Source organism: Drosophila takahashii, chromosome X, assembly GCF_030179915.1.
Source record: "Drosophila takahashii strain IR98-3 E-12201 chromosome X, DtakHiC1v2, whole genome shotgun sequence".
Classification (NCBI taxonomy): Eukaryota; Metazoa; Arthropoda; class Insecta; order Diptera; family Drosophilidae; genus Drosophila; species Drosophila takahashii.
The window spans coordinates 6,478,786-6,497,715 of NC_091683.1; the positions used below are offsets into that span (position 1 = coordinate 6,478,786).

The 18,930-nt window shown below is 38.9% G+C and overlaps 1 protein-coding gene across 1 annotated transcript; it reads left to right on the forward strand.

Annotated features, from left to right (window-relative positions):
- Positions 1–16,312: 16,312 nt before the first annotated feature.
- On the forward strand, positions 16,313–17,956 carry PpV (Protein phosphatase V). Its single transcript, XM_017145967.3, has 3 exons — positions 16,313–16,537; positions 16,595–16,882; positions 16,946–17,956. Exons 1-3 carry the CDS (start codon positions 16,373–16,375, stop codon positions 17,402–17,404), a joined length of 912 nt encoding a protein of 303 aa, XP_017001456.1. The 5' UTR covers positions 16,313–16,372; the 3' UTR covers positions 17,405–17,956.
- Positions 17,957–18,930: the final 974 nt, after the last annotated feature.

The window sequence follows — 18,930 nt, forward strand, 5'->3', positions numbered from 1 at the left end:
GAAGATGGCAAATGGCAAATGGCGAATGGCAGTCGAGGCCTCCGAGATGGAGCCACAATCAGAGCCAAAGGCACACGGACACACGGCATTCTGATTATTGTCCTGTGGATGTGTGGGTGCGTATGTCCTTGTGACTCCGTTGCTTGTGTGTTTTGCATTCCACTTGGATTTTTATTTAAGCTTTCCCTCCATCGTCTCGTCGTCGCGTTTACGACTTGAGCGAAACTTGTGAATTGGACTGGCTAGAGGAAAAGAGCCTTTATGTGTTTTTGGCCTAGAAGTGGCCTATATATATTTTATATATATTACACCATACAGACTACGAATTATACACGTTATTATTGAGTGACATCCGTTGATTAAGTGACTCGACTCGATTCCTCTGCCTCGCAAGTTAATGCACTCGTAATTAATGAAGGAGGGAATTACGGCATTACAACATAGAACTAATGCCAAAGGTTGCCAATAACAATTATAATGATTGAGTAATAGGACGGGGGTTTTATATAATCATCTTTGGGAAGAGAAAAAATATTATTTCTCTTCTAGATTTTATAGTTTTTAAAATTTTCCGCCTATTTTATAGATGTAAATTTACAACCAAGAACGCTGCTTAAACTCTTTTCGCATATGCATGACATATAACATTTCGAATCCATTTAGCTGTCTTCAGCAAAATCTCTGGCTGCAAATGGCCAAGACAATCAAAGGCGGCTATAAAGTCAACTGACTTTATTACAGTCCTTCGGTCCTCCAGTTGGCTCGTTAGCGCGGTTAATGCCCAAAAGCGGTGATGGCGATGGCGATGGCGATGGCGATGGCGATGACAGCGATGCATTCCCCATCTCGATCTGCAGCTCAGTCTTTATCCGGCATCCTGCATCCTCCGTTTGCCATTTCCAGGCCAATACCAATACCAATACCAATCCATGTCGCACTTGGCCGTAAGACACAAAAACAAAACCGAATGGCAGGCGACATATGGACGTCATCGTATACCCAATCTCAATCCCGAACCGGGTTCCAATCCCGAGCCCCGAACCCCGAACCCCGATCCCAATCCCCATGCGAATCCCCCGCCATAACAAGGCGACTGGCGGCAGCTGCTGGCGACACATCCCGATTCCGTATCCATTTCCCATTTTCCCCATTCCCATTTCCCCCTTTCCCACTCCCCATTTCACATTTCCCACTCTCCATTTCCCAAACGCAGAACCACATCCACATTCACTTGGAAAAGCCGGAGACAAAAGACGCCGTTTCATTTGCCATGTCCCACGCACCACTGTTAAATTCGGCCGTAAAACTCTCATTCTCAATTACAATTGTAATTGTAAAAGGCAATAATTTGGTGCAGCCGAGGTGGATCCACATCCACATCCGCATCCATACGCTCAAAAGCATTCTTTTTAACCATTGCCAACTTCTCTTAACCGAACGAAGGGGTCATCCTTTTTTCGGTGACATGCAAAAGTTGTGCCCCTAATATTTCGGAAAATATTAAAAGTTTTCATGACACATTTTTACTTAATTATGCATTTTTAGATACCCTTTACTAGTTCAAAATAGTTTTTAAAAGATAACATTGAATTGTTTGAAGTACACTTTAATACAAAAATTAATTCTAGTTTATTAATGCCGTTTTTAACATTTATTTAATATCCGTTTATGAAAGTTAAATAAATTAAGGATGGCTATTTAAAATTACAAGGGTTCAGATATATTTTTATTGAGGGTAGAGTTGTAGATTCTCTTTAATAATTACTATTATAAAAATTATATATTCTATTATATTATTAATTAATTGTATTTATTTTTAAACAAAAACAGTTTATTTTAAAGAAAAAATAATTCTTTGATAGAGGAATTTTATGAATTAGATCTAAGTAAGCTACAGAAATTTCTTAAAAATGTATTTATATAGAGAGTGCATTTTCCGGTTGCATTTACGGACGCAGCTTTCCGTTGCGACCAACAGGTGGAGCTTGCGACGGATGCGAAACCGGTGTCATAACAACCAAACCGAAAGACTGTGAGGAAAAAGGAAAATGGCTGGAAAATGGGGAAACATCGGCCGTTTGACTGCAACCGAATGGCAAATGGCGAATGTTGACGGTCCGGTGCGGTTGTTATTGAAATTTTTCGAGCGTATGCTGTCGATTGGGTGACAGGGCCAAAGTCGAGAAACAGAAACAGAAGCAGAGGAGGGGGCGTTGGCAGCTGCGTGGCCATTAAGTATGCAACAAATTGCAGCCAGGACATGCAGGACATTCAGGACTTCGACCAGCACATCGGGGACATCAACAATCAAATGGCCGCAGCTGGAATGTAATGATAGGTGTTCGAGGAATTTCCAAATGACAAAATGGCCAATCGAGAGTGGCGCCAAAGGCATAAAGTTCACCCAAAGCCACGCAAAAGTTCTCCGCAAAAATTAAAGCTGGCAAATGCACAAAGGCCTTGGTTAAATCATGAATTTTCACTCCTGCATATGAGAGCGAAATAAAAATGCGAATAAAAAACCCTTTTTCGACATGTACATACATGTTCGCTCTCAACTAAGAAGAATGGCGCCCGACTGTACCTAAAAATGGAATCGAATTGATCAACTGGGAATGCTATCCCCCCCTCTCTATGCCACGCCCCCCGCCCCTTCCACTTTCAAGGTAAACCAGCCATAAACCCAACATAACCTCACATAAACTTGAAAAGAAGAGTGCCACCTAAAAAGGACCATCGTAAAGCAGCTGTTGCTCCTGTGCGTGGAGTGTCCTTGTCACACCGCACTCACACTTGCACACACTCCGCATACCCACACTTATGCACACACATACACTGAAGAATAATATGGTGTTTTATACAATTAAATTAAAAAGGTAATATTGTTAGGCATTTTTAAATGCCTACTTATATATTATTTGATGATTAAATCTGCCTTGCGAATATTTATTTATTTACTTCACTGAGCTAAATTGTTTTATTTCACGTACATTTAGGTAATATATTTATGCAAGTGTGAGGGAGCGGGGGGAATGATAAAGTGTAGGAGAAGGAACCAAACCGCCGCAGAAGGCAACAAAATTCAATTTACTATGCGCGCTTTATGGCCGATTCCAGCCGTGTGTTTGTGTGTGTGTGTGTGTATAGTATAAGCCACACACACACACACCACCCACCCACTGAAAGCCACCCCCTTTGGAATGAATCGCAGTTTATGGGCAGCAGAGCTTGGCCACCAGACAGAAGTAATTACAAGTGTTTGCTTATTAAGTTCCATGGCTCATTAGGCGGCTGGCGATAAAGGCCGCGAGAAGAGCAGCAATCACCATGTGATCTACCTACCACTATTCGCAGGACGAAGGGCGAAGGACGAAGGATGGGTATTCACCGCGGGCCATCGACACCACATTAAGCCAGGAAAACAGGAGAGCAGGATAGCAGGAAAAGCGGAAAAAGCGGGAAAAACAGGAAAACATGCAGGAGCAACAGGCCGCTTAAGCCCGTTTCGCATTATCTAATTGTCAGTCTTAGTGCGGGGATTACTGTACTAATTTTTCACCCATCAGTCAGTAAGCCCCTCGTCCTGCGTCCTGCCAACCCCCTAACCCCCGTTGCCCCCACCTGATCCATTATCCCGCCAAAGGGACCGTTACGCGTTGTGGCCATCGGGCAATCAGCGAAATTGTAAAAGCGTTAGCAACACGGCCGAAATGGAGAAATGGAGCTCAAACCGGCCTACACTTTCACATGGCTCGATTTCCTCGCTTTCCTGGCATTTTGTGGCTGCCAGCCGACCTTTGCCATCCGACATTTTGGCCCATCATTGGGATTACCTGTTATTTTTTATTTACTGATTATGGAAAAAGGAATGAATGAATATAACCCAGAAAAATAATTAATAATCTTTAAAATAAATGGTTAAAATTCAGAAAATTATTAAACATTATTTAAAATGAATGAGTACAATTCAGAAAAATATGAAATATTATTTAAAAATCCAGAAAAATATGAAATATTCTTTTAAAAAACCAGAACAATATTAAACAAATTTCAAACGCTAATAGCAAATAAGAATATTTTCCTAATTGATAATTTTCAATGGGAAAACAAAGTAGTAATGGAAGGGCCAGTTCAACACCTAATCTCATTCGCTTTGTCCATTTCAATTTTCTTCGTCACCTCCTCCGCTTTTCCGCCTGCCACTTGACCCTTTCGATTCGTTCCTTTTTCGCCACTGTTCAGCATTTTCCTTTTGGCCCCCTGACGGTCCCCAACTGCCCGTCTGCCAATTACCAATTAAGCTTTGCTTAAAGCCCAATTAATACCCTCGCTCTGATTACCCGCCCACCTTCACCTCCTTCACCTCCATCACCATCATCATCGTCATCGTCGCCCCATCATCAATGCAATTATTGACAACAAAGCTCGGCGCTCTGCCAAATCCCAGAATCCCGAAAACCCAGAATCCCAGCCAGAAGCGGCAATCGACTAACTGGGCACTCCAAGTCATCCATGGACATTCGACACATGGTGGGTGGTGTTTGCGGGGGTCTGTGGAGGGTTTTCAGGAGGGAGGTGTGGCTGAGGGGGTGGCCACTGGACAACTGGACAACTGCTACAAAGCAGGAAGCCCACACAATGCCAAAAACGAAGCTGCAGCTAACCGATGACCCAACCCATTTCATCTAACCGAAATTTGGCAGGCACTTGGAATTACACGTACAAAAAAATTAGCAACTTTATTTTTTGTACAAAAAAAAACTGGTTTTTATAGGATAAATTTCCAATCGATTTGCATTTGAACTTAGAAATTTTAATATTTAGCTATTTTTACAAAAAAAATTGTTATGTAAAAAAAAAATCGTTTTTTGGCCGATACAATGGAAATATAGATCCAAATATGGATTGTCATACCTTTCTGAACTCGTTATTAAATTTCCAATCGATTGGCATTTAACCCAGGACATTTTATTTTTTTTCAATTTTTCGCAAAAAACCATGATGTTACCCCTTATCAAAAATGTGAAAATTAGTGAAAATTTTATTTTTCCAAAATCACACGGAAAGTGTTGTGGATTTATTTATTATTTTGTTATCTTTTCAAAACAGTATGTCCCTTTGGTGTAGTTAGTTTAATTAGTTAGTTAAATTAGTTTTTTGGCCGAAACAATGGAAGTATAAATCCAAGTATGGATTGTCATACCTTTCTGAACTCGTTATTAAATTTCCAATCGATTGGCATTTAAACCAGGATATTTTATTTTTAGGCCATTTTTCGCAAAAAATCGTGATGTAACCCCTAATCAAAAATGCAAAAATTGGTCAAATAATTAATTTTGTTGAAAATTATGCGGATGGTTAGCTTAGGATGTCAGCTGCTGAAAACAGTGAATATTTTCGCTTTTGGACTTGTTTGATAAAGTTACGATACAAAAAACAACAAAGAACTGATACTTTTGTACCCAAAATACATCATTTATTTTTCCTTAATATGTAGTACTAAACTGTGATTATACACACAAAATCACTATAACTTAACTTTCTCTTAGTGTAAGAGCCGTTGGCTTTTCGATTGGTCCTGTTGGTGAGGTAAGTGAAAAATTGGTCACTGATTAAATTCAACACGTTGTGGGATTAACTAACTTGTTTTTTATTTCCCTCCGAAATTGTGTTGTTAACTTTTTAGCCCACGCAAAGGAGGACGTCGGTCGTTGGACGTCGGAGGTCCAGCCGCAGACCAGCAATTACACCTCGCCCACTGGCCATCGGCCCCCGAGGATCCCGATCCCCCCCCTCACCAGATGGAACCCCATGGAATACAAAAACACCCCGCCTGAATCATCCTCCCAATCGAAAGGCCCTCGAGCATTCAGACAAAACACTCGCGCCGCGACTCTCGACAGGCGGATGGGCAATTTTTTCTTTCAATTTTCCCTTCAGGGCTAGTCAACAAATGTCCCGCCCATCAGCGCCACCAGCCCCGCCCCTTTTTTGCTAGCCGCCCCCAGCCCGTTGCGTCATTAGCGACAGCAAGAAGAAAAAAAAAGAGGGAAAAAAAGGACAGGAAAGGGAAGAGATTTGCGCCAGAGATCGAAGATTGGGATATCCTGTAGGTGGCGCTGTTTGCGTTAAGTGCTTAAAATTAACTTTGGATTGGAAACAGATTTGGCTATATGTTGGGGTAAAAAAAAGTAACTTAGACTGTATATTTGTTTGTGTATTTCCAGAATTAATATGACTTTAATGACTTTTTCCGAAGATTTAATTTGAACTTTAATTTAGAATTACAAATACGAAAAAAATCGTGTATGTTGCTTCCTAGTTTTTAATGTAGAATTAAAAGCTTTACTTGTCTGTTAATAAAAAAAAACTAAAATGTTTTTTATTTCCGAAAATCTTTAACGGAAAATACCCTTAATTTTGTAGCTCGAAGATAGAGGAGCTGCCAAGCCAGGCCGCAAAATGTGCCGCCGGCGGGGAATCGCTTTTGTTTTTGAAGTTTGCCCAACTGGAGCATCGCGGCCAGAAGCGAAGGAGCTGGAGGAGCTGTGGATTTGGACCAGGATGCAGCGAAGGCGGCCCAACCTGGCCAACAACTTGGGGCGACTTTTTGCACTCATTTCGCACGTTCAAACAATGGTGGAGACAGGGAAGCGGGGGAAATGGAGGGGAACGGCGGGCTAAAAGTAATTGGTAGAGGAAGAGGACGCAGGACACAGGACGCAGGACCAAGGATACACAGCCCAAGGATAGGGAAGTAGCTGGGCGAGGAACAAACTCGGGCACGCATCTAAACGCCGTGGCAAAATTAGGAGCCAGGCGACAAGATTTCCACAATTCAATTCAGTTTTTTATTTAATTAAAATGTTAAATATACGGATAAAAATATTTTATTGATTTACAAATATTTTAAGGTTTTTAAATATTTTTTAATTATTTTCCTATTCATATATTTTTTCCTTATAAAATTCTTTAATAAATTTCTGGAAAATGTACGTATATCAAGCATTTTAAAGTCTTTGACAATTCTTCGGCTTATTCACTTTCATCTTTGTCGGCTGGCTATTTGCGGAGATACTTAGATATACCTTCTGGGTTCCGACGGGAAAAACTGGGATAACTGGGGAAAAGGGCGGAAAAGCGGGAAACTGGGAAACTGGGAAAACGCAGAAGGCATTAGGGGCATCAGCCGCACACGAAAATACAGTTAGCTTAAAGCATTTCCCGTATTTTACTGTCATGCCACATTGCCACGGCCTCTGTTTGTGTGTGTGTGTGTATGTCTCGGGGGGCGGAGGGTGGAGGGCGTGGCTGCCAAAAGGGGGCGGGGTTAGCCAACGGTGCTTTGGGGTTTTCTACTTGGTCGTTGTAAATTACTTGATTCGTTGTTGGAATTTAATTAACATTTTCCTAAGTTTTACTTTTAGTCTTTTTAGTAACTGTCTGTGTTTCGCTGTGTGTGTGTGTGTTGTCTGTTTGTGTGTGTGCTCTCTCTCTCTATCTCTTTCTCCTCCTCTCGGGGCATTTGCCTTCTCTCTCTGGCAGTGACAGGCTTTCCATGCGGGCAGAATCGGACCCAAAAGCTTACGAGTTGTTATGTTTACACATTCGGGCTTTTGCATCTGTGTTGGTAAACAGGATCATACACACACGCACGCTAACACACCCACACACTCTCACACATTGAGCAATGTACATTTTAAAGTGCAGATAATTGCGCGTGTAGACAAAATGGATTTTCGACTATTTATGTGGTTATCCCAAACTGAATCCTCAACCGCTTTTCCACCATTTTCACACAACCCACCCACCCAAAAAACAATCGCTTTTCCTGCTGCTGCTGGGAAAAACTGAGGCAACAAAAATTGTTTTTAATTGAAGCCCGATTGGAAGCAATCCCGAAAATTAAACAAACAATTTGATGAGCCAACGCTGCAAAATGGTCGAGGCTCTAATATTTTTGTCGAAATTCTCTCATTAAAAGTTATTTTTACGGCTTCTTATTTTGCCAAAAAAAAAAACTAAAATGAAATACACAAATTTTACAATCAGTTATTAAACTTTTTCAATGGTTTTCCATTTCCAGTAAATAATTTAGAAATTATTATATTTAAATATTAAAAAAATTATTTTTTTTTTAAATCTCTGGAGGTTTTGTACCTTTTTTCTGTATAAAAAATATTTTTTCTTAAGTATTTCAATTTAAAAAGTTTAAATATTTAATATTTAATTTTCAGGTTTATTCACAAATATTTATAATTTTTTTTTTTATACCAAGTCTTTGCCAATACTAATTATTAATTTACCTTTTTATTAAGTTAGATTAACTGACAGCCTTTTTATTTATAAGAGGGTTATTTTCTAAAAATATTTCGGTAAATATCTATGGCTTCCTGGGCAACACTTCCTGGCAATTCCGGGACCCTTCTCCACCGGCCAAAACGCAATTGCAGTGACAGGACGACTCGTGGATAGCAATTTCAAAAGGAATTTCAAATAACAACAAAGGCAACAGCCGCATCATCATCGGGAGCAACAACAACAACAACAACAAGGAGAACAACAACAAACGGCAACAATTGCAATCATTTACATAAAAAACAATGCAAATAGAGTAAAATTAAGCAAATATAAATAAAATGCATTGCTCAAAAAACATCAACTGGAAAATGAAATGGAAACGTGTGGGCAACAACAAAGGATATATCCACATATTCACATACATATGTATGTATATTTGTGCACTTGTGTGGGCTGTATAATGCACATGTAGAAAATGAAATCAAATGCAATAAAACGCTCTGACATTTTGCGATATGTAACTTGCAACTTGCAACGCCGGCAAGATAATAAAACAAAATGATACCAGAATGAAAATGAAAATCATATAAAATTAAAATGAACCAAATTGCATTTGGCAATCCCATCGAATCGGAATCGTATTCGGAATCGTCTGTGTATAGTTTCTATAGTTTCATACATATGTACATATATCCCATTGAATCCGCAATGAAAATGGCAAAATGGCAAATGTGCGGGCTGCCAACGGCTTTCTGTTCTGTTCTGGCCATAATAGCTGGCCTAATGACTTAATTCCTGGGCCAAAGGGTTAACTAAGACAAGTCGACCAGCTGTTTGCGGATTATCCAATTCGAATTGCACTTACGGGGTATTTCGCATCATGGCGAAATCAAGGAATACTTAATCAAAGAACTGGGGAAAAAATTATATGCAAAGATTTAAGGCATGAAAAAACAATCTACACATGTAATTCAATAATTGAACACATCATATTGAAATAGGATTAAATATTCAAAAAAAAACATAGAAAGCAAGATTATATTAGATGGAGAATTCATAGGTAGATTCAGGGCTTGAAACAATAATTAGATTTTATCACGTAATTTTTTTTAAAAAACGTTAAAAAATTAAAAAAAAAAATACAAAAAATCTATGAAAAAAAATAGATGAAAATATTTAAGGCTCGAAAATATATTTTACTTATATTTCTTGGGTCCAAAATTTAAGGATATTAAATTCATTCATATGAATATATCTTTTGTTCCTTTCGCTTTTCTTTCACATTGCCGGCGTTTTTCGCCTTCAATATCGCAGCACTTTATGTTGGGCGTAATAAATATTTACATTCTGCCGAGAGTGCGAGCAAACAAACTTTATTTTTGGGTAGCAGGAAAACAACTACAATCCTTTTGCGCCTTTTCATCACTGTCCCTTTCTCCGCGACTTTCGTCCCTTTCATTTGGTTCTCTTCGTTCTTCATTGCCGCTTGACAATGTAAGCTCAAACAATTTCATTTCCAAACAAACATACTCCACACACACACACACATACACTCGCACGCGCACGTACGCACACACTGACACAGACACAAACGCATACATACACATAACGGTACATTAATTGATAATTGTTTTGTGCTCAAAAGAAATTAAAGAGCAAAAGCTGCCCTTCTCCCCTCTCACCCCTTTCCACCCTTCTTCTCCTCATTTCATTTACCCCCTCGCCACCCTTTATGCCCCATTACACTGCAGATGTATTGCGAAAACAGGAGGCAGACGGAAGTAAATAAAATGCGAGACGACAACTGAGCACCTTTACACAGCGAAAAACGGGGTGAGACAAATAAATAAAAATAAATAAAAAATAAATAAATAAAATTAAATAAAATACCGTAAATATTGAAAAAATATGTTCAAAAATAATGTATTTCTATAAATTATATATGTATTTATTGGTAATAAAAAATCCCACTTACCTTCATATTTTTAAACAACCACATGGTTAATGCTTTTGGGTAATCAAATATGTATTCACTTCACTTTTATTCACTTCCTTTATTAATTCTTTTTCGAGTCGCAAAAGAATGATCACAGAAAGAACGATCGGAAACGCGGGAGAATACTTTCGCGCGACTTTATTCGGACACCTGTAAATGAGAACTAACTAATTACAACAAGCCGAGCTTAGCAGCTCCAGAGGGGAGCGGAGAGTTGTGGGAGCGTTGGAAAGGGAGAGAGTTGGAAAGGGGGAGAGGGAGAGCGAAGGGCAGTGCAAGCGAGCGAGATGTGTAGATTTGGAGAACTGCAGCTTGACACTGCCTTCAGAAAGTTAACGCCCTTTAGGCGTAATTAAAAAAGCTAGCAAAATTCTTTAAAAAATATATATTTTAGTTTATAATAGTATTTAATATTTAATAATATAATATAATAATATTTATTTACTTAAAAATACAAATATTAGTAGGTATATATAATAATAATTTTTTATTTTATTTCACATTTTTACTGGAGATTCTCTATAATAATAAAATTCGCCACCAAAGGGTTTCTCGATAGCACTCGATCTTATGCATATTTACGTTTCCCAAAAGCCTCTTATTTTTTTACAGTGCTCTTCATTTTATATTTCCTAATACAATCTGCACAAACTCGAATTTTTTGTTCGCTGCTTCTACAGTTTTTTTCATTAACTTTTTGCGTTCGCTGCTTGTTTCGGACATGTTCTAGGTGCCACGCCCCCATCGCCGCCCCGCGGGCAACTTAATTGAACGATTAGTTTTTGTACGTGAACCACGCCCACGGCAGCAGGTAACGCCCACTTCACCCACTCCCCCTCCCCCCTCTCTATCTATTTTTGCTGTTGTTGTGTCCATCCTGGGTCACTATTTAATTTTATCTGCTCCGCTTTGGCTTTTATTTTCGTTTTTATCGCAACGGCAAGCAAACTATGTATGTAATACAATTTGCCACGCCCCCTCCTCAGCCCCCCGTTATTTTTGGGGAAAAGAGGGAAGGAAAGGAAAGGGAAGGAAGAAGAAAAAGTCAAATGCCAAAGCACTAAAAAGTCAAAAGGCCACAAAGAAGCAGCGACAACAACAACAAATAGTAATGACAATCTACTGGTTGAGGAGCAAGTGAGATGGCAATGGCAGGAGTGGGAGCGAGAGGGAGGGGGATAGGGGGAGATAAGAAAGAGCGAGGTAGATGGGCACAAAAGTTAAAATAAATAAAACAAAGCAAACGCATGAAATGACACAACAGAGACAAAGGGAAAGGGGGAGGAAAAAGGGGGAGGGCGTGAAGGAGTGGGAGGAGTAACGCCCCCCGAAAACACCCCATCCCACCCACTGGGCGACAAAACGTGGCCAAACGACACGAGAACCCGCCTAAAAATGACAGCAAACGTGGCAAGATGTTGCCCTCGAAAAAAGGTACACTGAGAAAAACACACTTCCGGTTGCTAACTCGCACAATAAACTGTATAAAAATTTAATACATTTTTTTCCTATTTTATTTATTTTTTTGATGAGAAACTAATCTTATAAAAAATATAAAATTTATTCTAGGTAATCATAGATATCTCCAAAGATTTTTAGAACACACTAAGAAAAAAACAAATCTCTAAAGATCTCTTATTTAGTGTTTTTAAATCTATAAGCATTTCATAAATCTTCGTATTTACAAATCTTCGTATATACAAAAAAAGTATAATATTTATTCTGGGTTGATTTTTTTCAAGCCCATAGGCGTGAAATTCAACTAACAAATTTTTGGGGATTACAGAATCTTTAAAGTTTTAATGTTTTTCAGGGATTTGTATTATTTTTTATGTAATTTAATAAACGATTTGTAACTAACAAGATGATCTTTTAGTCTGCAATCTTAAATCTTAATTTCTACAGTCTTAAAATGTTCAAAGATTTACTTAAATTAAATTGCCATTAAACTAAACTTATAAATTGTCTCAGTGCAGAGAAGGCAGCTAAAACTGGAGCGTTAAATAGTAGACGGGTGGCAGTTGTTGGGGTGTAGGGTTTTGGGGTAGATGGGTAAGTGGGTAGTGGGTAGGGGGTGGTTCGAATGTAACGCCGGCAGCAACAACAGATAATTTAAAGCAACACGGCGGCAGTGGCAGAGTCCTGCGATTCCAGATCCTCGACCGCTGTGCCTCCGAGTGGCCTCCGAATGGCAACTGTTGATAATGATGATGGAAATGGAAATGGAGATGGAGTTGGAGAGAAAGGGAGTTGGAGATGCCGTCGACACGCTTTCGCCACGGGATACAGTAGGACCTGGCAACACGAACCGCCCAGTTGCCACTTCCAGCCCCCCTTTTACCTTTTGACCTGCGAAGCGGTGAAAATACCTGTATGTAAACACAATCGCCTTTTAGTTTTATTCTATCGATGATTCCATATTGATATTTGATATTTATCCTTAATTGGATTTCGCTTGTTGTAATTCATTGGTAAAATGAAATATATTTGCCTTTCGCCCCCTTTGATGTTTATTTTTAGCCACGGCCTTTGTACGTTTTAATAACTTTGCGAATTTATTTATTATGATGAGTTGGTCTTTTACTTTTAAGCCTTTACATGTTATGCAGAATTATTGAACAGTTTAAAGTCATTTGCAGTGATAATTATTTAAATTGCAAAGACTTCTTTTAAATGAAAAAAAATGCAAAGAAAAAATAATATATTCCAGTAAAACAAACATAACTTAAAATACATAAGGAAATAATATTTTCTAATATTAATATTAGCTTGCATTAATATTTAATGTGAACTAAAATTTCTAAAAGTAGCTACACAAATTCTAATTAATTTTAATTTAATTTTTCAACTTGTAGAACTAAGATGAATAATTATAAAAAAAAAAACAAATATTTAGCTTTAAGCTTTAACCATATTACTTATTAATTTGCACTATTAAATTGCATTTTTACTCTTTTTTTAACTACTACTATTTTTTTAATACTAACAAATATGCCTTCAGTTGTAATGCCCTTATTATTTACCTACCAAATCAGCCCATTAAATTGCAGTTCTCACTAGCGGCGCGTCTTGAACGCTTCATTAGCTCTTGAATGTTATGACAAAGTGACCTCCGATTTGGTCAGTCGAAAATCCTTTGTCCCGATGTTGCGGCTGTGACTCGCTGATGTTGATGTTGATTTAAATGTTGATGCAACTGTGGGCGGACTGTGGGCTCCTTGAGGTCGCGGGAAACGCACACGCGCGTGAATCAAACGGCACAGGTGGGTGGTTGGGTGGTTGGATGGGTGGTTGGGTGGGTGGGTGGCAAGTGGGCGGTTCAGCGGAGCGCGAATCGCTGTCTTGTCTCCCTGTGTGTGTTTATACAAACACACGCGGTAATTAATTTTATTTAATTTTCGTCGACAATTCAAGCGACAAGAGCAAGGGCATCCAGCAGCCAAAAAGCCGTCAGAGAAATGAGAAAAAAAAGAAATAAATGGTAGAGGGCCGTAAGTGCGGGAGGGGGCGTGGCCACTGTGGCACAGGAAAAAACAAGTTAACAAAACGTCAACAAGAAAAGCTAACTAAAAAGGAGGCGGACAACAGTGCCAAAAATCAAAGTGACCCAATGCTCTAACTGTTTCCACACATTTCCTGCACAGCACAAAATAGTTAAATAAAGCAGCTGAAAGCTAGCTAATGAATTATATTCTATAATGAATCTATATTTCCATCGTTTCGGCTAAAAAACGAATTATTTTTGCGTGGAAAGTTCGGGATCTGGGTTTTTGGTAAAAATAGGAATTTTTCCTTTTTGTTTTATTGCTATAACTTGGCTAAAAATGGTCCTACACCAAAAATACATACTGTTTTGAACAGATAACAAAATAATAAATTAATCCATACCATTTTCAGTGAGATTTTGGAATAATACAATTTTCGCCAATTTTCAAATTTTTTATAAGGGGGTACCCCATGATTTTTTGCAAAAAATGGATAAAAAATAAAAACTTTAGGTTTAAACGCAAATCGATAGGAAATTTAATAACGAGTTCAGAAAAGTATGACACTCCATATTTGGACTTCTATTGTCATTGCTATGGCCAAAATTCCGATTTGTTTTAGTGGAAATTTTGGATTTGGGCTATTGCAAAAACAGGATTTTCGTGACTGCTCTAAGATCGCTTCATTTATCGATTTGATAGTTTTTCTGGGTGCAGGTTCTGCTATTTCTTCCTCGTTTTTAACGTCTTGTTCCTAGGAAAACACTATTATGAAATAAAGAATTATTTAGTATGGAGCGCAGGACTTTTTGGCACCGTGTGACTGCCAAAGATAAAGTCCGTTGTCCGCTGTCCGCTGTCCGCTGTCCGTTGTCCTTCTCGTCCGTGCAGGGGGCACATAATTATCAGCCACATCAGCCGCAGACGACAGGACTTTGACTTTTAGGGGGAGAATGCGAGCGGAATTGGCGAAACGGAACGAAACGTAACGAAACGAAGTAAGAAAACAAGTTTAACTTAATTGTCAACATTGTGCCAGGCGGACACAAACAGCGACAGCAGGGACAATGGAAGGATGTGAAAGGAGGAGAGAGGAGGAGAAGGCGGAGAAAGAAGGAGAAAGCGGGAAAGCTGGCCAAAAGAGCAGAAAAAGCAGCGCAGAGAACAAGCCCAAGTTGAATACCAAAACGGAAGGGCATAAAGTAACGGCACTAATGATGGAGCACGCCATCTTGGCAAAAATAGTGGAGTGGGAAAGAGAGTTATAAAGATAGAAAGCAAAAGAGAAAGAGAGAAAGGGAGGGGGGGGGACGAGCTTTATATACTCGGCAAATAAAAACAAAATTAAAAAAATAACATATAAACATCTAAACTTCAAAAAAATCACATTTATGATCTTTATTTTGTCATCTGCTGTCTTTTTAAATGATTTTCAAAGCATTACCATTATTTTATGTAATTTCTTAAGAGCTAAATAATCTAAGCCAAATAAAATATTATATTTGTATTATATTATATATTATTTACTAAATTTATTTATTTATAATATTACTGATTTTACTAAAACCAATTAAAATATTTCCCAATTTGTGACATACACTACATTTAAATTTAATTTCTTTTTCATCAGTTTTAACTTCAGTTTTCCTTTGATTTCCCTCGATTCGCAGCTTGTCACCTTTTTAAATGGCACGTTTAATTTTCCAACTCAAGATGCAAAACCAAAAAAAAAAAATAAAAACAACACAGCGTGATAATGAGACTCTAAACAAGCTGCAGGGCCATTAACCCATGTGCGCCACCCCCGTGCCAAAAAAAGAACGCATGCCAGCACGCTTCTCATAACCCTTAACCCTTAACGCCCCTTCCCTCGCCTAAAAAAAGAAAAGAAGGCGTGGAAACGGCAAAGGAAAACAAAACAAACAAGTAGCGTGCCATGGCAATAAAATTTAAAAGCGTGATTATTTTCAAGAAGCGAAAAAAACGACACAAGAATATGCACAAAATGGAGGGGTTAAAAAATAAGAGGATTTAAAAAGCTTTCAGCGAGCGGCGGGGCGGCCTAATTATGATTTGTGGCGGCTAAAAGCTAATTGCAACTAATTTTCGGTTGGCTTAGGCTAGAAAAACGAAAAAAACATAAGATTGCCGCCAAAGGGTTTGAATTTGAATTTAAATTTGAATTTGAATTTTGATTAAAGCTATCGATAGCAGGCGAAATGGAACTAGTTCATCAGTGTGTACACACCAGGGAAAGGCGAGTGTCTTGGCTAAATTTCAGTTTGGTTTGAGACTCTGATAAGTGTCTAGCGGGGTTTCAACCCTTACTATCGATATTCCTTTTCGTATTTTTCTGCTTTGTATTTTATATTCAACTATTAAAAAACTACCGTATATTTAAATACCGGAAAATCAAAAGTACCCATACATCGATATTAATTGCTCGTCTCTAAGACTCTATCGATAACATTATCGATGCGCTTGGTATATACTGTGCAGTATTTTATGAATTCATATGTTTTTAATACCAAAACATAAGCCAGAAACGAGAAACTCGAATTGAGAAATTGCAAAAAGCAGAAACTACAACATGGGCGATGTGGACAAGTGGATCGAGATCGTGAAGGAGTGCAAGTATTTGCCGGAGAACGAGCTGAAGAAGCTCTGCGAGATGGTGTGCGACATCCTGCTGGAGGAGACGAACATCCTGCCCGTGAGCACGCCCGTCACCGTTTGCGGGGATATCCATGGTCAGGTAATGAACCCATGATTCCACATGGTAATCCCTATCTATATCATCTATATCCCCTAGTTCTACGACCTGGAGCAACTATTCCGCACGGGCGGCCAGGTGCCGGACACCAACTACATATTCATGGGCGACTTTGTGGACAGGGGCTACTATTCGCTGGAGACCTTCACCAGGTTGCTCACCTTAAAGGCGCGATATCCTAGTAGAATCACCCTGCTGCGGGGCAACCACGAAACGCGGCAGATCACCAAGGTGTACGGGTTCTTCGACGAATGCTTCAGCAAGTATGGGAATGCCAATGGCTGGAAATACTGCTGCAAGGTCTTCGATCTGCTCACCATCGCCGCCGTGGGTTAATCTATATAAATTCCCTAAATAACATATATATAATATATAAGTATTCCCTTCCAGATCATCGACGAGGAGGTGCTGTGCGTGCACGGCGGCCTGAGTCCCGAGATCATCACCCTGGATCAGATCAGAACCATCGAGCGGAACGGGGAGATTCCCTACAAGGGCGCCTTCTGCGATCTGGTTTGGTCCGATCCCGAGGACATGGAGTACTGGGGCCAGAGTCCCCGTGGCGCCGGCTGGCTGTTCGGCCACAATGTCACCAAGGACTTCATGGCCATCAATAACCTGGATTTGATCTGCCGCGCCCATCAGCTGGTCAACGAGGGCATCAAGTACATGTTCGAGGGCAAGCTGGTGACGGTCTGGTCGGCGCCCAACTATTGCTATCGCTGCGGCAACGTGGCCGCCATCCTGAGCTTCGAGACGGCGCAGCAGCGGCAGACGAAGATCTTCCTGGCGGTCCCGGATGCGGAGAGGGTGATACCCAAGCAGAACACAACGCCGTACTTCCTGTAAAACGATAGGATATCATATATATACTATATAGCGATATACCAATACCGATCCAATACGATCCGCCCACTGATTCGGCATCGTCTACTTGTTTAGTTTCTTTGACTGGTCTGATAAATCAGATCCAACCTTCAACTCAAAACACAAAAAAAAACACACCTGTAATCTGTAAACTGCTATCTGAAATCAACCCCATATCTATTTAGTAAGTTCAAAGTGGAAACTTTTGTTATTTGTTTTCGGCAAATGTGTAGAAATGTATAGATTCGATTCGTTTAAGAAGTTTATACACACGTAATTTAAAATATAACCAAGTATTGTATTTACCGATTACCGGCTGCCTTTATATAAATCCAAAATAATATTTTGTATTCCAAACAAAAAACTTACTATATATTTATTTGCCTAAACACACGAACTATATATTTTTTGTACATTTTGTATTAGCAAACGCTTCGAAGAAATCAAGTGGCACAGCAGGAAAATAACTAAGAATTAACCAAATGTGTGATCCCGATCAAAACGATATGATTAAAACGAAAAAGACAATGCGAATTGAGTTTTTATACCCTTGCAGAGGGTATTATGATTTCAGTCAGAAGTTTGCAACGCAGTGAAGGAGACGTTTCCGACCCCATAAAGTATATATATTCTTGATCAGCATCACAAGACGAGTCGATCTAGCCATGTCCGTCTGTCCGTCCGTCTGTCCGTCTGTCCGTCTGTCTGTTTCTACGCAAACTAGTCTCTCAGTTTTTGAGCTATCGGGACAAAACTTTCGCAAAAGTCTTCTTTCTATTGCAGGTAGTATATATGTCGGAGCCGACCGGATCGGACAACTATATCTTATAGCTCCCATAGGAACAATCGGAAAAAAAAACTTTAAAAAATTCTAGCTTCGGTGTTTTTTGAAATATTACCTTCTACTTTTGGGGATGTTATTTTTTAAATATTTCTGAATTTCGAATTAATTATTTAAAAAATCGGACTGCTATATCATATAGCTGCCATAGGAACGATCGGAAAAATAATGGAAAAGTAATAGGAAATAAATTCTAGCTTCTTTGGTTTTTATTGTATTATCTTCTACTCTAGGATATGACTCTTTTTAAATATTTTCGAATTTCAATTTTAATTTAATCAAAATCGGACGACTATATCATATAGCTGCCATAGGAACGATCGGAAAATTAATGGAAAAGTAATAGGAAATAAATTCTAGCTTCTTTGGTTTTTATTGTATTATCTTCTACTCTAGGATATGACTCTTTTTAAATATTTTCGAATTTCAATTTTAATTTAATCAAAATCGGACGACTATATCATATAGCTGCCATAGGAACGATCGGAAAATTAATGGAAAAGTAATAGGAAATAAATTCTAGCTTCTTTGGTTTTTATTGTATTATCTTCTACTCTAGGATATGACTCTTTTTAAATATTTCCGAATTTCAATTTTAATTTGATCAAAATCGGACGACTATATCATATAGCTGCCATAGGAACGATCGGAAAATTAATGAGAAATA